Below are 24,760 nucleotides of genomic sequence, written 5' to 3' on the forward strand. Positions count from 1 at the left end.
TGAGAGATCCAGGGTGCATCATTCCTTCTCGCCCAAAAGGCCAAAGATGACATCAGCGAGCGGTTCTGGGGATTTAATGAAGTACCTGGGTCTGCACCGTGCTGGGGCGGGTGAAGGTTCCAGGGACCTGGATGACTCTGATGAGATGCTGAATCCTGTGTCTCCACAGGGGGTGGACCCGGATGGGGAGCTCGATGGGTGTCAGTCAGATTCCTGATCCTGATTTAAATAAGGATGATCGGAACTCGATGAAGACCGTACCTGAGGGTGGTGACCCTCGGGTGGTCCGACTGGACACCAGGCTTTAGGGGGCACCTGGAGGCCTCTGTATTTTTTTTTTTTCATCCGTATACAGGTAGAAGGCTAGAAGAGGGTGTTTGAAATGTCTGCTGTTTCTGTGACCATAAACATTTCTACAAGGAGAGTAGTGGTGGTGGTGATGGGGAGGGCAGAGTGAGAGAGGCAACATAAATGTATTGGCCCCTGGGGCACCAGAGACCCTTGCTGCTCCACTGTCAAACTCTCCACCAAAGCTATAAACCAGATCTGGTTTTCAAGATATCCACAATGAATCTTTGTAAATATTTAATCTAAGATCTTTAATTTACATGTTTTGAATTATCTTGAGGATGAAGTTAGGAAAACCATGCTTTAAACTTTTACTTTAAAGGTTTGATGCTTTATTATATAATTATGGTCTTGGTATTTGTTCCTAACTATCTGGTAATCCCAGTAGAATACAGTTAAGGCATGACATAAATCCAAAGATCAGTATATCAATGTCTAGTTTTACTTATACAGAAGCAGCTTGTGAAGAGAAACTATAATATCTACACCAATTATGATGAGAATGCTTGGAAGATGCAGTGTAAAGAACTAGTGGATTTTGTTTTCCAATGTGAAGATGCTGAGCCTTTCAGACAGCCTGTTGACTTGGATGAATATCCAGTAAGTTGTCACATTTTTATTAACTAGCTGTTGGCATAAGAACAGTGTACATCCTGTAACGATATTTGTGTCAATTTCGTGATAGGTTTCTTGTGCAAAACAGTAGGAAGGAACGTGTTCATTTATGAGCCTCTAAATGTTTTATGATAGTTTCCTGTACACGTTTTTCTGTATAGAGATGTACATTTGAATTTTTATATAGTACTTTACATCAAATTTACATATAGGTACAAGTCCCTTCTCCCCCCCCCCCCCCCCCCCCCCCCCCCCCCCCCCAAAAGAACTTCTTTCTGCTGCCTCACATAATTGTAAGTGACTAGCCAAAGATCACAACGATTGGCAGTCAAAGCAGAAGAACTTGAACCCGGGACTTCTGGTTCCAAATCCTGTTCTCTGACCACTAGGTCACCCCCTGTATCTGAGATAAGCATCGTGGTGATTTTTAGTATTGTTTGACTGAATATCATGATTTTTGGATAGATTGCTTCATTCCGAAATTTGCATGTCTTCACATCACACGTGACTGTTCATTTTCCATGGCAGGCCCAGAATTTTGGAACTCACTCCCCCTTGAAATGCGACAGTATGATGCTAACAAAACCTTTAGAACGCTCGAAAAATCCTTTTTGTTTAGGCTTAGTTATTTTTAATTTTTCATTTATTTTATTTTGTTCATGGTTTATGATTTTTACTTTTATAATTTTGTCTGTTTAATGATTTTATACTTTGTTTTATTGACTTTGTTTTATTTATGCATGTACCTTTTGTAAATCGCCTAGACCTTCACTGCTTTAGGCGATACATTTATATTTTATTAACTTTATGAATCTTCTATTGTAACAAGGATCTAATAAAGTGGAGGTCCTGTTTTTAAGGATTACACATCATGCAAGCTCTGTTCCTTTCATATCAAAGAAACAGTATTAAAAACATAGGTCTTTGATTTGCTGTGTTCAGAGCATGTAATATCTTTGGACTGTAGATGACTTTTCTGAAGATGATCTAATCTGCAATTTTAATCTACTATCTTTGATTTGCGCTTTTTTTTTTTTTTTTTTTTTTAACAATACTGAAACTATTTTCCTCTGTGTATGTTTGTCTAGGATTACAGAGAGATAATAGACACTCCAATGGACTTTGGAACGATAAAGGAGACACTTGAAGCTGGAAACTATGACAGTCCAATAGAATTGTGCAAAGACATGAGATTAATATTTAGTAATGCTAAAGCCTATACACCAAACAAAAGATCAAAGGTAAGCCTGGAGTTTTATTAGTCTGTATCTGTGATGGATGTATGCTGCTGCCTATCTTTGAAACCAGAACAAATGAGAGATTCAGAAAAGCCTAAACACTTTTTTCTCTGTAGATCAGCAGAATAAATCAACCACAGAAGTGGTTGTGTCATCTGCTGATGTAGAATATTTTCTCAAAGCTATAGAAAAGCATAAAAGGCTTTACTGAGTGTATATATGGGATATGCTGCACAGTACTCCCTCAGTCTTTGTCCATGGTAACGCAGGTTGCGAAGACCAATGTTTCTGGTCCTTCTGGCTTCTAGGAAAGATTCTACCAGAAAATCTTATGGATTGAAATAGAAGCAGTTTGTCATGTTATGTCAGGGCAAAACCCCTAGATCAATTCTCTTACCTCGCTTAAATACTTGCTGCATTTTGGGTGGGCAAACCTTTTGGCCTGAGGGTCATGTTGGTTCCTTCATATTTGAAGAGCCAGGATCTTCACTGACGTCCATTCCCTCCCCCACTAGAGATGCATCTCAGGGGTAGAGTGATGTACATGAATTTTGTTTCCTAGTGTGTAGACAGATGGACTCAGGATCAGTGGGTTATACTCCCCTGCCAGCAGATGGAGACTGAGCAAGCTGACGTTACAGTATATATATACTCCTGCAGTAACCTCAGCCTGCCAGTATTCTCCATTTCCAGCAGATGGTGGACGTGCATCTCCTTATGGGGATTGCTTCAGATTTTGGAAGGAGAATTTAAAAAAATAAAGGAAGCCCGCTCTCCTGCGTTTATACCATATGGTCCCTCCTCCAGTTGAGAATTCCTGAGGTGATTTCAGTGGTCCCTCAGATGGGTGCCTTGGTTCGGTAGCTGGTTTATGCCGGCATAGACTTAGCTGGTTGTACAGCTTAAAGGCAGCGGTGTCTGCAGATGCCCTCTCCCTCGAGCCGGAGACCACCTCTGTACTCAGGTACGGCTGAGCTCCGGTAACTTTAAAAAAAAAAAAAAAAATTCCAGCAGAGACAGTCTCCATGCTCGGCACGCAGTTCCAGTGTTCGTTCTCGCTCCAGTGGGAGTTAGGGGAACTAGGCAGCCTGGCGGGTTGAGCAGCCCGGGTTGGCTAGGCCCCGCTGTTAGGCTTCTTCCCGTGTGCCGTGTGGTAGACCATGGCAGCGTTTTTGCGCACTTCTGTCCATACTTGACTGCCCTCTGTCGGAACATCCGGGTGCGCAGTTCGTCCAGTTCTGCATACAAGTTGTGCACTCTGTTTTGGACATGACTTGTGCGCACATTTTTAAGTATCTCGGTGGTGAGCAATTTGTGAGCTTGTTTTTGCAGTGCTTACTCTCGGGGCTCCTAGTTTTTGTGTGCATAACGTTTTGTGTGCTTGAAATTTTTCAGTGCAAGCCAGCTGGATGCACATTCTCTAGCTGTGAACTAATAGTGATGATAAGCAAGAAATGTAAGCACCTTTCTCTCTGTGTTGCCTATCATATTCGGGCATCTCAGCCTGGAGTGCCCTCTAACATGTCTGCACTGCTTAGATGCTCAGGGGGAATTGTCTTCCTCTGATTTTGCTAAGCCTAAGTCTTCCAAGTCTGATGATAGTCTGGCTAAGGATTTGTCTGGAGATATGCCAGCTCTTGGAACTTCCTTAACTGCTTCCTCCGCAGGAGGTGGCAGCTCCTTGGGCCATGCTTCAGTTTCTCCTGGGTTTGGCCTGGATCCTTCTGCCTTTTCTTGGGTAGAGTTTTGTCGAGGATTGCAATCTTTCCTTCAGGTGCAGTCCTTGGCTTCAGCCAATCCTATTAGGTTGGATCCTCAGCCGGTGGCCCCTCCCTCTTCCAGTCCTATGGTTATGCTCCAAAGCACGCCTCTGTTTGCGGGTATTCCAGACGGGAACCCAAATGGCACTGATGATGATGCAGATCCTGACTCCCTGGACGATAGGGAAATTACTCCGGGACTGGAACCGTATTGGACCATGTTGTGGTTCTTTCATAGAGATGAACTACCAGCCCTGATTTCCCAGACCTTGAAGATGCTGGGTTTACCTGGAGCAGATTCCATGGCTGAGCCAAAGAATCCTATTTTGGTTTATCTGAGCAGGAGTGTTTCCTTGACCTCTCCGAACTGGTTGATACTCACGACAGATGTGCATCTCCAGGGTTCGAGAGCTCACTGTCAGGAGCTAATAGCACAAGAATGCTGGAATGAAGAGAGTCCCTCTGGAGATTTGCCTGGAAGCCCAAATGGTCCAGATGGCATGCTTTGCAGTTCAGCAACAGACTGCAGAGTCAAGCAGTCCAAGTGATGTCAGACAACCAACAGTGGCGCACATCAATCAGCAGGGAGGAACCAAGAGTCAGCAAGTGTCGCAGGAAATAGACCAACTTATGGAATGGGCGGAAGGAAATTTTCTAGGTGGTCTCAGCCTCTCACATTGCAGGAAAAGACAATGTAAGAGCAGTATTTCTCAGCCGGGAGAGTCTGGACCCAGGAGAATGGGTATTGTTGGACGAGTCTGGATTGCTGGGGCCTTCCATTCCTAGACCTGCTGGCAACTTCTCGCAATGCAAAGGTTCCTCAGTTCTTCAGTCGAAGATCATCTGTGGTCACTGGGTATCGATGCTCTCGTACAGGTCTGGCCAGAAGACAAGCTGCTTTATGCCTCTCTCCCGTGGCCCATGTTCGGCGGAATAGTTTGCAGGATCGAAGACCCATCAGATTGTGCTAGACAACCATGGTATGCGAATCTGCAAAGACTCCTGGTGGAGGAACCCCCCCCCCCCCCCTTCATCTTCCGCCACACGAGAATCTGTTGCTGCAGGGACCTGTCCTTAGAGGATCTGACTCACGTGGATATTCTTCTTCGGTGATTGCCACCTTGCTCCATGCTTGAAAGTTCTTCAGTTTTTTAGCCTATGTGTCAGTTTCAAGAGTGTTTGAGGCCTGGTGTGAGGATCGAGGTGTTATTTCTTGTTCAGTTAAGATCCCACTTATTTTGGAATTTTTATTGGATGGGTTAGATAAAGGCTTGGCCTTTAATTCCTTGAAGATACAAGTTGCAACTCTTGCCTGTTTACAGGGCCAGATGAATGGTGAGTCCTTATCCTCTCATCTTGATGTGGCTTGTTTTTTGAAGGGCGTGAAGCAACTTCAACCTTCCTTGATGTTACCGCTTCCATTGTGGAGTCTTAACCTGGTGTTGGATTTTTTGACAGGCCATACATTGAGGTTGAGGTTGTTGACCTTGAAAACTATGTTCCTGATGGCGATATGTTCTGCACGTCGAATTTCTGAGCTGTAAGCCTTGTCTTGCTGGGAGCCATTCCTTTGGGTGACTCCTGGTGCGTTACAATATTGTGCTTCTTTCACAGAAATGAGTTGCTGGCACTAATCTCCGACACTGAAGATGCTGGGAGTACTGGATACTAATCCCAGACAACTGGCCTTCTTGGCAAGATCCACTCCTGTGGTATAGCCTACCAAAGGAAATGAGGTGCTTCCACAAAAGGCTTCTTTAAAAAAGCATTAAAGACCCACCTCTTTTAAAAAATGCTTTCCCAACATGAAACATTTTATACTCCCCAATGCTACTCCCTTCTGGAATTCACTTAGCTCCCTTGAACAACCTATAAATCCTCCCTGTGATCCCTAGCGCTCATGTCATCCTCTGATATGATTCATAATGTTGTATCTACTCATTAGCATGTTCTCTGGCTAATTGTTATTTTATACCTACTAGTTCCATGTATTCCACGATATCACTATTTTATCGACTAGTTGCTACTTTATACCTGTTCTTTCCGTATGTATCCATGCTATGATTGGCTTTACTCATATTGTTGAATCACCTGACAATTTAATTTATTAGTTTGTTACTTTGTGTGTGTTCCTAATGTACCCCGCTTGGAATGTAAGAAGAGCAGATAATACATGTTAAATAAGCAGGCCTTTGAAGCAGTAGCAATGAATTAGTAAATAGTTTCTTGCTGCTCCCTGGTGAGTAGTGCTTGTTGCTTCTATCTCAGGAGGTCAATGAGACTGATTTGAATCCTAGGGCAGTGATGGAAACAGCGACTGTCTTTTTGGTGGATGTGGACTGCGACCTGCCAGAGGGGTGGCTTTGATAGCGGCCGGATGTTAGGTGTAGCTACAAAATTGGTTGACCGATGCAATTTCAAAGTCTAATCTTATGAAATTGTCTTCTAAAGGATTACTCTTACTTGGGAGTGAATTGGAAAAAATGGTCGATAAGAGTGGTAAGTGCCAGGTTCTCAGTTGCCAGAAGATTATAAGCAGGCGCTGTGCTCGTTTGGCGCGAGAAGCTATCATAGGGGTTTCAGACATTTTCGGCCCTATGGCTTCGCAGAGGGCTAGACCTTTGGGTAGATCTCAGTCCTTTCATCCCAGGCAGCCAAGATGGGGCGCAGGCTCGGGTAGCAGTGCCTCCTAATCCCCTCAATGAAGGTGTATCGACCCACCTTCTGGAGCCAGGAGATAGCGGGTCTGTCTGTTTTATCGGAGGTGGGTCAGGATCATGTCAGACCACTGGGTTCTGGAGGTGATAAGGGGATGGCTGTGCTCTGGAATTTCTCAATGTTCTTCGGGATGTCTTCATAGTCTCCCTGCAGCTCCCCGCAAAAGAGGTAGTGGAGATTACGTTGTTGAGGCTCCTGAGCTTGTGAGCCATGATTCCAGTGCCCATATCACAAGAAAATATGGGATGTTGTTCCATTTATTTTGTTATGCCCAAGAGGGAGGGTTCTTTTCGGCCCATCCTGGACTCTAAGGGAGTCAGTTGTCATTTGCGAGTGACTCTGTTCAACATGGAAACCGTACACTCTGTGATCATAGTAGTACAGTTGAGGTGGTTTCTTATGTCCTCTGGATTTATCAGCTGTATCTACATATTCCTATTCATCTGTAGCATCAACTGTTTCTGCGGTTTGCTGATTTGGGATGATATCAGTTTCGAGTGCTTCCCTTCAGTTTGGCCACTGCACCCAGAACTTTTCCAAGATCATGGTGGTGGTAGCAGCAACGTTGAGAGAGGATGGCATTTCGGTCCACCCATGCCTAGACAACTGGCTAATTTGGACCAAAAGCTTAGAAGAGAGTCTTAAAGCCTCGCACAAGGTGGTCTCCTTGCTGCAGGAGCTAGGTTTGGTGGTGAACTTGGTCAAGAGCAATTTACAGCCGTCCCAGACACTGGAGTATCTCTGTTCTTTTCAACATGAAGCAAGGAAGGGTTTTTCTACCTGAGATCCACATTCAGAAGCTGATGGTTCAGGTGCAATTATTGATAGAAGCAGTTAGCCCGACGGTATGGTCTTAACTGCAGGTGCTTGGTTTGATAGCGGTTCTGTGAGCATATGTGTCCTCTTCAGCGCACATTGTTTGCCCAGTGGAGTCCACAGTCTCAGAACTACTTGAGATGTCTTCAGTTACCAGTGGAGATCAGCATCCAGCTGAGATGATTTTTGCAGGCAGATCATCTAATGAAGGGAGTTTCCTTGCAAGCTCCAGACTGGCTGGTGCTCACACCAGATGCAAGTCTCCAGGGTTGGGGGATGGCTCTCTGTCAGAAATTGATGGTGCAGGGGCACTGGAGTGCAGAGTTGCCGCTCTGGAGCATCAATTGTCTGGAAGGGCATGCCTGCTGGTTGCCGACCGCTTGCAGAGTCAAGCGTTCAGAATGATGTCAGACAATGCAACGACAGTGGCTTACATCAATTGCCAGGGAGGCAGCAAGAGTCAATCTGTGTCGCGGGAAATAGACCAGTTCATGGTACAGGCGGAGGTACATCTTCAAGAGATCTCTACCTCCCACATTATGGGAAAAGAAAATGTGACTGCCAATTTTCTCAGTGGACAGAGGCTGGATCCAGGAGAATGGGAATTGTCGGATGAAGTATTCCAGCTCGTAGTGGGCTGCTGGGGCCTACCATATCTAGACTTGGTAGTGAAGTTGCACGATACGAAGGTTCCTAGTTTCTTCAGTTGCAGGTGAGATCCAAAGTCTCTGGTCATCCATGCTCCTAGAGCAGGAGTGGCCAAAGAGCAAGCTTCTGTTTGCCATCCCCTCGTGGGCAGGTTGGTTCGGAGAATCGAGAGGCATACGGAGAAGGTGCTTCTGGTGGCTCCTGACTGGCTCAGAAGGCCATGGTATGCAGATCTGTGAAACTCTTGTCCGACTCTCCTCTCCAGCTTCCACTCCAAAAAGATCTGTAGCGACAAGGGCCTGTTCTTCATGAGGATCTGACTCAATTTTGTCTTACAGTATGGCCCTTGAAAGGGCTTAATTGCTGAAGTGTGGATATTCCACTGCTGTGATTTCCACCTTGCTTCGAGCCTGGAAGTTCTCAACCTCCTTAGCCTGTGTTTCGGTTTGGACTTTTTGCAGGATGGGTTGATTAAAGGCTTGGCCCTTAATTCGTTGAAGGTACAGGTGGCAGCTATTGCCTGTCTCCGTGGCCAGCTGAATGGTGGACCCTTGTCGGTCCATTCGGATGTGGCCTGGTTCTTGAAGGGAGTGAAGCATCTTCGTCCTCCCTTGCAGTTGTCCGTGCCCTTGTGGAGCCTTAATCTGGTTCTGGATTTTCTGGCTGGTTCCATCTTTCAGCCACTGCTTACCCTCTTCCTGAGGTTACTTACCTTGAAGACGGTTTTCCTGGTGGCAATTCGTTCTTTGCTTAGAGTTTCTTAACTGCAGGCTTTCTTGCCAGGAACCATTCCTATGAGTGACTCTGGGGGTGGTCCAGAAGCAAACTGTTTTGTCTCTTTAGCAATGTAGTTTCATATTTTCACTTGAATCAATTTCCCTGCAGATGCTGGATAGGGAAAGAGATGTGGAAGAATATAGTCTGTTGCAGACCTTGGATGTCAAGCAACATCTCTTGAGGTATTTGGCTGTTCGTGGTCCACGTGGGAGTAAACAGGGTGAGGTGGCGCGTGGGCTGCAATAGCCCGCTGGATTAAGAAAGTTATGGCTGCATATTGGATGCTGATTAGCTTGTTACCTAAGCAGGTTAGGGCTCATTCCACTAGGGCTCAGGCAGTGTCATGGGCGGAGTTTTGATTGTCTCCCATCGAAATTTGCCAAGCGGAGACGTGGGCCTCTTTACACCCTTTTTCCAGTTATTACCATCTGGATGTGCAGGCCCGAGAGGAAGCAGCCTTTGCACATGTGGTATTAGTCAGACCGCGGGCAGCGTCCCACTCTTTTCGGAAGTAACTTAGGTTAATCCACAACCAGTGGGATGTACCCATCTGAATGCTGAGAAATGAGAAATTACTACTTACCCGATAATTTCCTTTTATCTAATGAAGACTGGTTAATCCAGCTTCCTACCCTTGGCTGCCGGTTTGTGGTTCTATCATCCTGATGGCTATGTTCCGGGGATAAATGGTCAGTTTCAATCCCTAGGTTAGTGATGATGCACACTTTGGCTGAGCTCAGTGTTTCCTGTTGCTGAGTGGTTGACTGTTAAAGGTTATAATCAAGTATTGTTACTTTATCCACAGTTGGCTTTTTAGAGAATACTGGTGGGCTGATGTAAGAGCAGGGGTATATATAGCGTGACGTCAATTTTGCTCAGTCTCCATCTGCTGGTGGAGATGCATAACTCACAGGTTGTGGATTAACTTGTCTTCATTAGAGAGAGAAAATAATCAGGTAAGTAGTAATTTCTCAGTAAATGCCTAGAATACCTTTGTGAGGAGGTGATAGAGACAAAAACAGTTGCCGAAATTAAAAAAGTGTGGAATAAGCACAGAGGATCTATTTCACTAAGATTAAGGAAATGAAGTTCATTGAGAACCTGCACAGAGTGGCAGTTACAACTCAAAACAGCAGTGATAGTAGTGGTACAATTGCACTGGGGCTTCAAGAAAGCATGGGGGTAACATGCACAGAGTGGCAATTACAACCCTAAACAGCAGTGGCACGCTGCATAGAGATAACCTGCACAGAGTGACAGTTTCAGCCTTTAACAGCAGCAGTACACCTTTATCAGAGCTTCAAGAAGCATGCAGAGGTGATGATTGTGATGTACTTTGGTCATGTTTGGGACAGATAAGAGAAGGGTTGAGAGATTGAGTGGAAGACCCAAGGTGGGAGTTGGTGTTGGGTTGCATTTGGGAATTTTATATGTACATCTACCACAACAGAATGAATCTCAATCGGGCAGACGGGATGGGCCATTTTGGTCTTTTTGTGCTATCATTCACTGTGTTACTATGTCTAGACAGATTACACTTCTTGCATGGTGACAGGATACTACATAGTTTTCTACTAAAGCTATTTTTTCTGTATCCCAATACTTCATATGTCTAGTAGTGCTTTTATTTTAGCTACTGCTTCTCGTTTTCAAGATTTTCATGCCTTTTGTGGACACTCGACGTTGTCATGTATGTCGTACTTGCTACCTTGTGCATTGTAATCGCATGTTTGGTGGGTGGGGAGGGGGATGGGACTTGATACTTCAAAAAAAAACAAACAGTTGGCAATAGTTTTGTTTATTATGTTTGTATGATGCATCACTATGTTTGCAAGTTTGTCAATAAAAGCTTTAAATACAAAAAAAAATAATTCCTTAGGATCAGGAAGTCAGGTTGGTGGCATGTTAGAGGCTGTGCTCAGATGCTGAGCTCTCTTGCAGTTTCTTTGTTGGAATCTTGTGATTATGCCTTCTAAACACAAGAGACATGTGGGGATCTATCCTCCTGAAACCCTTTACCCTACCAGCCAGCAGCTGATGACAAACTTATACATCTTTGGACTGAACAAGGAGCTGAGGATCCTGGGGGACTTCTGTAGTGAAGGAACACAGCGGGCATCTGCAGAGGAAGCGATTTGAGCCCTTTAGACCAACATTGCCTTTGGCACAGCGGTTTGATTCAGCTCACAGCCCAGCAGCAATGTCGCTGGTTCAATCACATCGGAGGGGGCTAGTGCAATACCAGCGTTGAAGCAGCAAGGATTGGCTTTGCTGTATGAAGAGCATCAGGGAGAGAACCTGGATGGTCCCTCATTCTCCCTGTGAATTCATTAATCCTGGCTGAGATTGGAGAAGTTGGGGGCACGCTCTCTACAGAATTACCCCGGGAAGATCTTGTTTCAACATGCAGTGAGTCCTTTGTGACTCCTATATGCCCAGAGATTGTGACTCTGGACTCCCTTTGGGAGCTGATAGTAGGCTTTGGGAAATTTTTAAATGCTTGTTTTTCTAAAATAGATACTTTATCCAGTAAGTTGGAGCAGATGGATGAAATGTTTGGTTAAATTACCACTATTAAGGATAAAGTCTCTGTGATGAAAACGGACATTAAAGATATTCAAGCCTTCCAAGCCTTCTGTTAGAGATCGTAATGTGCTATCTAGAAGGATTGAGCAGCTTGAAACTTATTCAAAACATTTAAATTTGTTTCTTAAATTTTCTCAAGGTTTTGGGAAAACTTCAGATATGACTTTAACACCTCTTCAAAAAAAAAATAGTTTTAATCTGACCATTTGCCAACTATAACTAAATGTATTTTCTCATATCTGCTTCTTCAGGTGCTGTTAACCAAACATTTAATGCTCAGTTTTCATCTGCTTTTTCTAATCTAACAAATTTTCTTCAAGACTCTTCACTTGAAGTAATTGAGCATTCTACTTTAATTTCCATTGTATCCTTGCAAGACTTGAGTAATGTTTGAGGAAATATTTTAGGGATTTGTCGTCTTTATTCTATGGTCAATCTGTTCAGATTTTTCCTGCCATAGCATGAGTATCTCAAAGCTTTCTTGCATTTAGATGCTATTCTCCAAGGACAAGCAGGATGGTAGTCCTCACACTGTAGGAAGGTTTGGGGAGTGCAGGGATCTGTCTGCTACAAGATGCTGCCAGCTGCCCTACCACCTTACTTGCGATCCTAAGTCAGGGAAAAGACAATGTGATTGCTCCTCGAAAATAGACCTTTATTTATCAGACTTGGCAGGACATAGCATTTAGAAAACAACAATTCCTATCTTTAACATCCTGGCTACTAAGCACCAATTTTCCCTAAAGAAAGTTCTGTATCATGGGTGGTGGTAAAACATGCCATAAACCTTAGCCTGCTTAAGATACTAATACTTGTGGCTAACTTACCCCTGATTTCAACTTTCAGGCAATTCCTCTGTTCACCTCTGAAGCAGGTTCCGGCTGGAGAGCGTGGGCAGGGAGGAGGCTTGCTGAGGGCCGAGCAGGCAGACTGTGCTGGAATGAGGCTGACTTCTGGCTCTGGTGCTTGCTGGCTGTCTGGGCAGGTTCTCACCCTTTGGGATAGCAGGGAGATCTAATCGGCCTTGGACCCTCCTTTCACTTCCAGGGATACCTCAGCACAGGTTCTCGCTCTCAGGGTTTTCTCCCCGGGTTTGTGTTGAGGATTTGTGCCGCCTCTTCCTCCGGGGGTCCATAACTTGCCTCCCTGCTCCCTTTTGGTTTCAGGATCGCTCTGCCAGGAGGCCCGTTACTTTCTTTCTCTCAGGGCTACTCTCCCCAGGGAGTTCTTTTCTTTCTTTCCTTTTTTCTTCTTCTTCCCCCTGTCTTATACTTCCCAGCTGATAAAAATGCATAAGCTCATGCATAACCTTGAGGTAGGTGGAGGGTCTCTTGCTGCATTGCAGGTCTTTTTCTTCCCCCTCCCTATTACTTCGGGAGGGGTCCTGCCACATTGTAGGTTCTTTTTCCCCCCTCCCATTTCTTTGGGTGGAAACTTCCACATTGGCATGCCAAGCTGTGTGAAGGAGTGTCAGCATTGTCTCAAGCTGCCCCCCCCCCCTTTTTTTTTTTTTTTAACAAAGGTGGGGTGGGGGTCTCTGCTTTAGTGTCCCTGACACTTGCTTAGGATCTTGAGTCATATTGTCTCTTCTGTCTGGTTTCTTTATTTGCACAGGAACTGACAGACACATCTGATAAGGCATTCTTCTCTGCATTAGGACAAGGCCTCTACATTTTCCACTGATGCAATGCAGTTTAAAGTTCACCTGGGTAAATTCCTTATCTTGCTGTAGCAGGGTCTGGGCCTGTCAGAATTTAGCCTGTACATGGCTAGTATAATTCATATTGGTGCATCATTGGTGAACAGGAGATATCACCCCACAGCAAGATGGTGGCAGCCTCGGAAGAGAAAGCAGGGAGTAGGGTTGCAGCTTCCCTGCTGCCGTTGCCCTCCCCCTCAGTGGCTGAGGCTCATGTAGTGGCAAGGATATCCATTGTCTTGAATTCTTCCCATAGCTCGTTCCTACCCTTAGTGTTTTCTGGTTCTCTGCTTCTTGGGCCTAGTCTAGTGGGACCCCTGTCTTATCCCCGGAGGGGGATTCAAATGAAGTCACTCCACAGTAGATTGCAGATCTTTCTGGTATGCCCAGGCAAGTCTGACTTGAAGGCTATATTCAAGCTTTTAATATTAGTCATGGACAATGTTGGTGGTCCATCTAAGACTGAAGAGATATGCAAGATTGCAACTTGGAGTTCAGTCCATAATTTACATGCAATTTCTGTTTGAACACTTGACTCCCAGTTCAATAGTTGATTTGGTCAGGCTATGCTGAAGGGTCTCTGAGTGGTAGAATACAACTCCATCCTCCCAAGGCCTATTTTTATTATTTGATTCTTTTAAGAATGATTTTTGAATGAATAAAGTTAAAAAGATTGTGGGCCTAATATTCAAAGATATCCGGCTAGCTAAGTTAGACTGACTAACTTAGAAGGGATATTCAGCTGAATGTACCAGGAATATTCAGCTTACTTTAGATCTGCTATCGAGTGGATCTAACGTATCCAAATAAGTAGCCTTGCTCCAGGCCATACATTGCCCATCTCCAATATACCTGCCTATTATGCTTAGACTGATGAATAGTTATGTGGCTAAGTCGTGGCTGCTCAACATAGCCGGATGTTCAGTGCCCGCCACCTAGCCGAAATATGTATTTATGTTAAAGGGTATTTATTCCATTATCTCTCAGGAAACTTGTCCAATGCGGAGTACAACAAAAACAGTTAATAAGAATACATACATAAGATAAAACAACTCATTTAAAAACAGTAAAAAACTACATTTGCAGCAGTGTAAATCATATCAAATCTTAGGAACTACTTGAAAGAGCCATTTTTTTATGCCCTTCCGAAAGATAAGTGTGTGTGTGTGTGTGTATTTATTTATTTATTTATTTATTTATTTTCAAGCCTCGGGAAGATTATTCCATAGCAAAGGCCCTAACACCAAAAATGCCCTTTTCAGAATACTCATTAGGCGACACTATTGGAAGGGTCAACCAAAAGATTTTGCTCACTTGTTCGCAACACTCTCTGTGGCTTATACGGTGTTAATAAATCCTTCAAATAACTTGAGCCAGTTTGCAATCAAGCTTTAAATACCAGCATAATGCATTTAAATTTAGCTCTCTGAATAATGGGCAGCCAATGTAATTTGAACAAAATTGGTATAAGATGTCTCTTCATTGTGAGGCCCTCAGTCAACCTAGCAGCCAAGTTTTGTATCATCTGCAACACTTTAGCTGTGTTTTTTGACAATCCATTATAGATTGTTACAGTAATGTAACGTTGATAAAACCACACTTTGCACCACTGTTGTAAAATCTTTTGTTAAAGCAAAGTGCAGATGTCAAATTACTCATATCCCTATTTATCCAGCGAAGTAATGCTAAAGCCTCCCCACATATTTATTTATTTATTTGCTTTTATATACCGACATTCGTTGGCGTACATCACATCGGTTCACATGGCAGCAATTGGAATAGTATGACTAGAGGTCGTACTAGTTTACATTTAACAATAACTGTGGTTGGAACTAAGGTTACAGGGTAACGAGAAATTAGGGAGCGAACTTTAAACTAGTGGCGGAAAGCCTTGAGGGGGCACAAGTAACCAGAATAAACGGTTAAACAGGCGAGACGGTACATGTAGCCAGGATAAACATTTAAACAAGGGGGACGGTGGGTGTTAAAGGGGGGATTAGTGGGGGGGAGGGTCTCAAAGTTGGATGTGGTGTGTAAAGAGATTGCGGGAGGTGTCTAAAAGGAATGAGAGTGGAGGGAGGGGTTAATATATATATAATATCAGAAACTAGACTTAACCACAAAAATATATTAATTGTATGCTGGCAGCTTGTTCCTCCTCAGTTTTCCCCTATTTTGTTGGCAGCAACTTTTAGCTAAGGAGTCTCACTTGTATGGCTGATTCATCCTGCTTGCCTATTGAGAAAGCTAAGTTTCCTTAACATGAACAGCAGGGTAATCAGCCACATATAACCCTTCCTCTTAGTAAACCTATTATATAAGACTGAAGACTTTTCCAGAGCTTTTGAGAAAATGTTGCATGTTGGCATAATTGGATGACATCATCCACTTGTTTGGCTAATTATTCTTTCCACAGAAAATACTCATTGTGGGTAGTAAACAGTTATCCCTTGTCTTGTTGCCATCAGAACTTGGTTTTCTCGTCTGAGATTCCTTAATAGTTATATGCCTGCATGTGATATTGCTAGGATCACTTGGGCAAGCAACGTTTCCATTTCTAATCATTCCTTATTGTTACTTGACTAAGCCAATGGAATATTTTTATCTATTGGACTCCACCATTGGCCCTGTTGTAGTGATGATTTCTTTATTGTGCTTGGGATACCTTATGGCTGAATGTCTTCAAATCTTGATTTTTGTGCAGATATACAGTATGACTCTGAGATTGTCTGCATTACTTGAAGAAAAAATTAGGATCATTATTTCTGACTTTAAAAGTGCTCAGAAATGCAAAGAGAGACTGAAAAGGAACCAGCGATATAGCAAGAGGTGGCAAAATCGAAAAGGTGCCCAGCAACCTAACAGGAAGCTACCCAGGTAAACTCTAACAAGACATGTATTTATTTACAGAAATTTCTGTTCCACCAATTACCAAACTTTCTTCTCTTTAGTACATTCTGTACTGAAATGTGTTTGTGTATAATACTTTGCAGAAAATGAGCAGGTTCTCCATGTTGCACAGTAGGATTTTGTGACCTGTGCGTGGTACGGAGCAGAATTAAATTTTCAGGGCTTTTTCGTAAACTTAGTTTTTGTTGCGCATGCGTGGGACTTCCCTTGCTGCAGTGGCCTCGCAGCTGCTTGCGTTTTTCTGTTTTTCTATTGGCCCAGTCGGATGTGTTCCTGTAGGCTTCCCAGCTACTGCTTCAAAGTTTGTACTAATCTCCATACCTTAGCCAGAAACTTTATTTTGCTTTAGTTCCCTTGTAAGGATATTTTCAACCCTTTTAAGATTTTAGTTTGTTTCTGCAAAATCCAAACCTTCCCCCTCTTTTTTTGAGGGGGCAGAGGTATATGATTTTTTTTTCCCAAAGGGAAACAGGATGTTAGCTGTTAGGCAGGCCTCTGATAATTTGTTGGCTTGCAGGCATCTTTTTTTCTGAAAGATTTTTCATCCTTTCGACTTTAATTTTTTCTCACCATATCAAAAAAGCAGGCTAGCAGCTTCAGATCCTTTCCAAAGTGTGCAGAAAAATGCCCGTCTCTGACCATGATAAAAAGTGCATATCTACTTTGGGACGGATGCTGAGACTGATAGTTCTGAAATCTACGTCAGGGTTTCAGCAGAGTGGTTTGGTTTTGGAAGGGACTGACTTTGCCTTCTTTGCCAGTGAGCTTGAGCCCAGCTCCAAGAAACAGGCTTTGAAAGCTCAACACAGGTCTATGAAGCTGACCACAGCTGTGCTGGCAGTCCAGTCTTGCCAAAAAAAATATTTGGCCTCTTTAGTTCCTTGCTTCAAGGTTCGTTCTGAGACGAGCCTTGATCTCCTCACCCAAGACTGAACATGGGCTCTAAATACTTGCAGCGTGCCGAGCCCTTAAGCAAAGGCTTTGTATGTTAGTGCAGCAACTTGACACACTGCTTCTATATCCTGGATGTAATACAAGATCTGCATATTCTGAAATGGGTACTTCTGGGGGTTAGTTTGACCTTGCTGAAGACATTGCACATGATTCTCACCAAAGCTTTCCTGAAATCTTAGGCATTCCTTTAAAAGGGCCCTCAGATGTACAGACTCCTACAAAGCCTACCCCATAGTCATCTGCATCATTCAATGCGGAGTTGGAGAGAATCACTGATATTTGCTCAATGCTCCATTAGTGCTGAGGTTTGAGCATCGAATAGTCTGCGAGCCGATGTGTTCAGCACCAACAATGACTCGCTTCACCATGCCATTTTCAAAACCATGCACTTTGTGGTTCCAGATCAGTGATGCATGCCCAAGAAGCTGAACCAGTTTCTTCCCTTATCTCAGTCGTAGGAAGATCACCCCAAGACTGGACCCACTGGTTTCCAGATTGGTGTTCTCAATGTTACTCAGAATTTAGGGGAGTCTTAAGTCTGAGTAATCCTGGTACTCCAAAGGTTTTTCTGGTTTTATGCGTATTTTGTATGTGAATGTTGTAAGCCACTTAGAACAAAGAAGAGAAATGTTCTCAAACTCCTATCTAGAGTCCACTCCACAATAGGAGGAGATGAATTCTCCATCTGAGAACATTTCCTTCCAAGGTTTTGCTGGAAAAATGGCTAAAGCCATCTGTTGATTTAAAGATGGAAGGAGAGAACTCAGGATGCCTCTTTTTAGCCTCCTGAAGTACCTTGATGCCCCCCCAAAAATTGGTGGTAGTACCCATCCACCCTTTTCCAGGATGTGCATGAAAGCATGTGGGGAAACTCCACACAATATATTCTCAGTAAGAAAGAACGTAGGAAGCATCACATTCAGACAGCTATAGGATGATTTGTTTGTATTTATATTCCATCTTTTGACACTTCAAAAAGCAATTTAATTTTATTTATTCCATTATTGGTCCTTATATTTTGATAAACTTGATTGTTAAATTGACTTTGTAAGTTGTAACCCACTGAGATTGGTATATTAGGCTATAAATTGTTTAAATAAATAAATAGTCTACTGTGTATAAACTTACTGCATTTTCCTAGCATCTAGACAGACGGATTCAGGACCAGTGGGTTATGCACCTCAACCAGCAGATGGAGACTGAGCAAACTGACGTCACAGTATATGTACTCCTGCAGTGACATCAACCTGCCAGTATTCTCCATCTCCAGCAGATGGCGGACGTGCATTTGGCTACTGGGCATTGCTTCAAAATTTTAGAGGAGAATTAATTGGAGATTTGAGTTGCCTTGCTGTCCCTAATGGTCCCTCCCCCAGTTGAGAATTCCTGAGGTGATTTCCATGGTCCCTCAGATGAGTGCCTGGGAACAGTAGCTGGTTTTTCAGCAGGCATGTACTTTTTTTTTTCTCCAATATTTTTATTAATTTTCACATATTAACATTGTAATATACATTCAAATATATCACTTGAAATATAATTTCCTCATTTCAACAAACAAGAATGAAAACAAAGAATATACAACTCTGTCACAAAAATAAACCTTTGTTGAGATACCATCATTATAAATTGAAATTTTTCCATAGGAGTATGAAATACTACATCTGAGAACCATTAGGAAGAATATATGGAGAAAATAAAAAGTAAAAATGATTATACTAAAATAAGGTACACCTTCACAGTTATTTTATATTATGCCTGACACTTTAGGATGTTACTGGGGAAGAGGTAATTGGTTCTCTAGCCACTATGAATTGACTCAATTGTTCAGCCAAGGTAAAACTAAAAAACTCGTTCCCCCTCTTAATTATACATCGACACGGATATTTCAAAAGAAAAGAAAAACCCAGAGCTATTACTCTGGGTTTTAAAGCCAAGAATTCTCGGCGTTTACTACGAGTAGTTGGTGCAAGATCCGGGAAGATTTTAACATTTTGTCCCATATATGAAACCGGAAACTTTTGAAAGTAACTCTTCATTAATTTTGTAATATCACCTGTAGTTATGAATGATACTATTAAAGTATTTCTATCAAGAACCTGAAGGGTTGAGTCTTCCAGAAAACCCGTAAGGTTCTCTGGAACAATTACTACCGGATCCGAAGATTTTTTTTTTTTTTTTTACAAAGAAACATGAATTCACAGAGGGAATATCATTATCAGGAAAACCAAGTAACTCAATCAGAAATCTCTTTAAGGAAACAAATACAGTTTCACCTATAATTTTAGGAAAATTTATAATCCTTACATTTAAGTGTCTAACATTATTTTCAAGAAATTCTAAACATTTAGAACAAACTAAATGATCTCTAATCATCATATTACTCACAGTTTGTACAGTGTTAATATTCCTCTCTACTTCTTCAACTCTAGTAGTAAGTCCAATTACTTGACTTTGCATACTGGAAACCTGTTGTTGTAAATTAGAGGAGACGTTATCAATTTTTCCTTCTAGCCTATTCACAGTGGCATTCAAGCCACTTACCAAGTCCCAAATAGCTCCCAATGTGACCGTATCCGGCCTAGTTGTTGATGACTGTATATCCACGGGAGTTCCGGGTTGGAGGGGTCTTTGTTGTGGGCCGTCAACAGAAGTTGAGGCCTCTCCTATTGCAGGAGATATCTCCCCAGCTCCTCTCAGTCCCGGTATCAGAACGGGGCTTGCTCCCTCAGATGCTATCTTTATTTCCACCTCTTCGGTGGATAAAGTTGCAGCTCCTCCGTCTGTTCCACGTTGGAATGGAGACGGACGGTAGTCAGGGCTGAGGGAAGCCTCTTCCTAAGAGGCCGCTCGTTCTCCTTCCAAGAGGCCTCCAAAGGAATCATTGGTATCCTCCTTTTGTAGCTGTGTCATAAAGCGATCTATCTCTAGTTGTAAAAGGGGAGGCAAGGGTTCTGAGGGAAAAACCCTTACCTTCCCCTTTCTTTTGGCTGGCATGCTCGGAATCTTTAAAGAAATAATTAAAACCAGTAGACAGAAGGCTTAAAATTGGTACCTGTTATCCTATGTTCTCAGTTGCAGAGTCCGAGACTTTATGGCTTCTCCTCCCAGTCCGTCTAAGTCCGGACTAAGCCGGACAAAGCCGTGTGCACCTAAGGGGTGCGCACGGCTTTGGCGGCGCGCCGGTGGCGGTGGTGCGCCGCTGCCGTGGTGATTTTATTGCTCGCGGCTCCTCCCACTCACGTCCGGCTGGGGCAGGGAGATGGTCCGGTCCTGGCAGGGGGGCCCAGCAGTCTGGTCTCCGACTCAGCAGGCATGTACTTAACTGAATTAAGAATCTGAAAGGCAGCAGGTGCAGGAAGCCGAGCATGGCGGTGATGGTATGTGCCCTCTCTCCCCCACAGCTGGAGACTGTCTCTATACTCAGCCGGAAAAGGTGAGCTCAGGTAAGTTTTGGGGAAAAAAAAAGAGAAAAAAGACAGAGTAGAGGGGTTGTGGTAGGGTTTCCTCCATTTTCCATGCTCAGCGCGCCGTTCCAGCGTTCGTTCCTGCTCTTGTGGATGTTAAAGGAGCTGGGCAGTCTGGTGGGTTGAGTGGCCCGGGTGGTCTAGGCCCCTCTATTAGGCTTCTTTCTGTGCACCGTGTGGTAGGCCGTGGCAGCGTTTTCACAAGCTTTTTTTCTGCACATTCGGCTGCCCTCTACAAGGACCATCAGTGCACGCAAGTGCATCCAGCAGTGCTTCAGAGTTGTGCGCCCAGTTTCTTTTGGGCCCGCTACATGTGTGCACATTCTGGCACATATCTGTTTTGCGCCCAGGTTTGGTGCAGTGACAGTGCGCTTGGTTTTGTGGCGCACAGACTTGGGGTGCATAGATTTTGTGCTCCTAAATGTTTCCAGCGTAAACTTGGCTGGATGCACATCTTCAGTCGCCTGTTAAGCGTACTGATGGACTAATGGGGCCAATGATTAAGAAGAAACCTAAGTGACTTTCCCTTTGTGTGCTGCCTGTCATATTCAGGCATCTTAGCCTGGAATGCCCTCTGACTTGTGCCAGTGCTGCTTAGAGGCTCAGGGAAAATTGTCTTCCTCTGATTTTACTAAACAGGTTCTTCCCAGGCTGATGATGGCCTGGTTAAGGATATGTCAGGAGGAATGCCTATCCTTGGAACTTTCTGGACTGGCTCCTCAGCTGGGGTTGGCAGCTCAGTGGACACCGCACAAGCGACCTTTGGTTTTGGCATGGATCCTTCTGCCTTTTCTTGGGTAGAATTTTTTTCAAGGACTTCAATCTTTTCTTCAGGTGCAATCCTCAGCCCTGTCCAATCCTGTCAGGTCAGATCCTCAGGTGATGGCATCTCCCGGTACTATGTTTAAGTGCCGAAGTACACCTCAATTAGCTGCAGGTATTCCCAACAGGAATCGGGCTGTCACTGATGCTGAGGCAGATCGTGACTCTCTGGAAGATAGGGAAATTCCTCCAGGACTGGAACCATATTGGACTATGTTACAGTTCTTTCATTGAGAAGGGCTGCTGGCCCTGACTTTCCAGATGTTGAAGGTGCTGGCAGTACCCAGGGCAGATCCCATGACTGAGCCAAAGAAAAATCCATTTTGGTTTCTTCGCGTAAAACCTCTTGTTTTTTTTTCCCTGATATGGAGACCATCCAAGAATTGATTGAGCTTGAGTGGGGCGCCCCAGAGGCAAATTTCAAAGACCTTGGGAGACCTGTACCCCTGAATCCAGTGGTAAAAGAGTGTCTGTGTTTTCTGAAAGTAGATGCGCTTGTCTGTGCAGTCTCTAAATGGACTTCACCAATGCTTATAACAATTAATAATCTATTGTTGCTGAATACTATTTGCATGGAGGAAAAGACCTCGGAACCCAGCATGCAATATTCATTAAGAAAACAAAAAAGCATGCTATTGGGTAGTGTTATCACAGGTCAGAAAAACCATACTTAACCATCTTATTTTATTGAAAAAATCATACTTTTTAATCTTTTTTTTTTCTTTTATGTTTTAAAATAAAATTCTCATTTCATTTTTTAATTCTTTATTTATAAATTTTCTAATAAATCATATAAAATGATTTACAGAAAAACTAAAAACATGGTTTGATAATTAGAAAATAATTCAACACAAATATTTTCATATATTCTTTACAATCATTCTAAACCATTATCATTTCAAGTCAACTTTGAGAGGAATGTGGGATATCAGCAAAAGTTAGGGAGATTGTTTTAGGAATGTTTCAGTATTAAAGGGCTAATACAGAAACCTGCATTATCTTTTATTTATTGATTATTAGACACAGGGGATGAAGTTGTTAACCTTCATTGTTCTAAGAAAATTTTCATGCTCCTGAATATAAAGAACAAAACTGCCAACAATGGCCTGTTTCGCCTTCTAGCTGCTTCAGGGTGTTTTCTAGGAAATGAGAGCATATAAATTAAAAAATATATATTTTTTGTAAATATATAACTTGAAATGCATAATATCCCTTATTCCCATAAGAGTGCATACTGTTAAATATTCAGCTCTTCATTACAGCGGACTGTGCCATTCTTACAAACTTACATGCGAAACGCCAACACCTGTGCACAGTGTTTATATAGCAGCTCATGAACTTGACCTGAATTCCCTTTTTTTGCAGGTTGAGAGAATTCTCATTCTATTCATTTTGCTAATGATTAGTGATAAATGCTTTATTGCTCATCTCTTGTTCCCCCCCCCCCCCCCCCCAAAAAAAAAACCCCCAAACCTTTTTTAAAACATGTTTGAGAAGTTTCTCTTCCCCTGAGCATGGGCACTAACCACTGTCAACCCAAACACTCAATGTCTGGCTTCTTTAAATTAAAAAAAAAAGCAAAGAAAACTCCCCATATATCCCTGAGGTTGTCAATTGCAAGGTCTGAAAAAAAAATGATAAATTCAAAAGTCACAAAAAAGAAGACCATACGATAAAAGTATTGATACCATGTGGTTAAGTACTGTGCAACCTATAAATCCAAAGTTGTTCAAGCTGAAGTAATTTTCTATCTTGGTCACCACCTCTAATGTCCTGTTCAACCTGATCAATGGTGAAACTTTTTAAACTTGAAAATTCAGGCTGGAAATACAAGCAATGCAGTGTAATTGGTGCTTCCATCTTTTTTTTTGTTTTTCAAACAGCTTTTATGTTAGGACAACCTTGTTTTAAAAGCTCTTAATTTTCTTAACATACAGACAGGGACAAGAGCATCTGATGACATAAACTACATAATTAGAAAAGCATGTAGTGAAATGTACATCATACTTCCGGTGGTCATAAGGATTTATAAATTCTTTGCTTTGTAACATGTTCTCACAAAATATACACTTACCACATTGGTTATGTCCATAAAGAGGTGAACCTGTTAAAGTATAGAAATTATTCTCAATATTTGGTAACAAAGCTGGACTGACATGTTCATTGATGTTTCTAGAATGGGTATAGGATGTGCAGATCGTCAAATCTCTGAAACAGGGATGTAATTATCCCTAACAACTGAAAGCAGCTTGTTAATACAAACAAAAAACACACTTTGAAAAGTCTGTATGCCAATGCCAGAAGTAAGATGGGAGAGTTAGAGTGTAAGCAGCAAATGATGAGTGACATAATTGACATCACAGAGACTTGGTGGAAGGAGGATAACCAATGGGACAGTGCTATATCAGGATACAGATTATATCGTAATGATAGGGGGGGGATTAACTTAGTAGGGGTGTGGCACTTTATGTCTGGGAGGGTATAGAGTCCAACAGGATAAAAATCATACAAGAGACTAAATGCTCAGTAGAATCTATATGGGTAGAAATTCCATGTGTGTTGGGTAAGAGTATAGTGATAGGAGTATACTACCGTCCACCTGGAAAAAATGGTCAGATAGATGATGAAATGGTAAGAGAGATTGGGGAAGCTAACCATTTTGGCAGTGCAATAATGGGAGATTTTACTTACCCTAATATTGACTGGGTAAATGTAACATCAGGACTTGCTAGAGACATAAAGTTCCTGGATGTAATAAATGACTGCTTCATGGAGCAATTGGTTCAGGAACCAACCATAGAGGGAGCTATTTTAGATTTAATTCTTAGTGGAGCGCAGGATTTGGTGAGAGGTAACACTGGTGGGGCCACTTGGCAACAGTGATCATAACATGATCAAATTTAAACTAATAACTGGCAGGGGGACAATAAGTAAATCTGCAGCTCTTAACACTAAACTTTCAAAAGGGAAACTTTGATAAAATGAGGAAAATAGAAAAAACTGAAAGGTGCAGCTGCAAAGGTTAAGTGTTCAACAGGCATGGACATTGTTTAAAAATACAAACCTAGAGGTCCAGTCCATATGTATTCCATGCATTAAGAAAGGTGGAAAGAAGGCAAAACGATTACAGTCATGGTTAAAAGGTGAGGTGAAAGAGGCTATTTTAGCCAAAAAAAATCCTTCAAAAATTGGAAAAAGGATCCATCTAAAGAAAATAGGATAAAGCATAAGCATTGTCAACTTAAGTGTAAAATATTCATTAAGACAGACGAAGAGAGAATTTGAACTTAAGTTGGCCGTAGAGGCAAAAACTCATAATAAATTTTTTTTTTTAATATATCCGAAGCAAGAAACCTGTGAGGGAGTCGGTTAGACCATTAGATGACGGAGGGGTAAAAGGGGCTC

General features: G+C 42.7%; 1 protein-coding gene across 1 annotated transcript in view; it reads left to right on the plus strand.

Moving 5' to 3' along the window:
* Positions 1–24,760, plus strand: part of BRWD1 (bromodomain and WD repeat domain containing 1) — a 282,561-nt gene that overhangs the window by 226,171 nt on the left and 31,630 nt on the right. The window contains exons 35-37 of the mRNA XM_029577859.1: positions 802–948; positions 2,052–2,204; positions 15,910–16,082. Coding sequence (XP_029433719.1) covers positions 802–948; positions 2,052–2,204; positions 15,910–16,082 — 473 coding nt within the window. The remainder of the gene's footprint in view (positions 1–801; positions 949–2,051; positions 2,205–15,909; positions 16,083–24,760) is intronic.

Source organism: Rhinatrema bivittatum, chromosome 15, assembly GCF_901001135.1.
Source record: "Rhinatrema bivittatum chromosome 15, aRhiBiv1.1, whole genome shotgun sequence".
Classification (NCBI taxonomy): Eukaryota; Metazoa; Chordata; class Amphibia; order Gymnophiona; family Rhinatrematidae; genus Rhinatrema; species Rhinatrema bivittatum.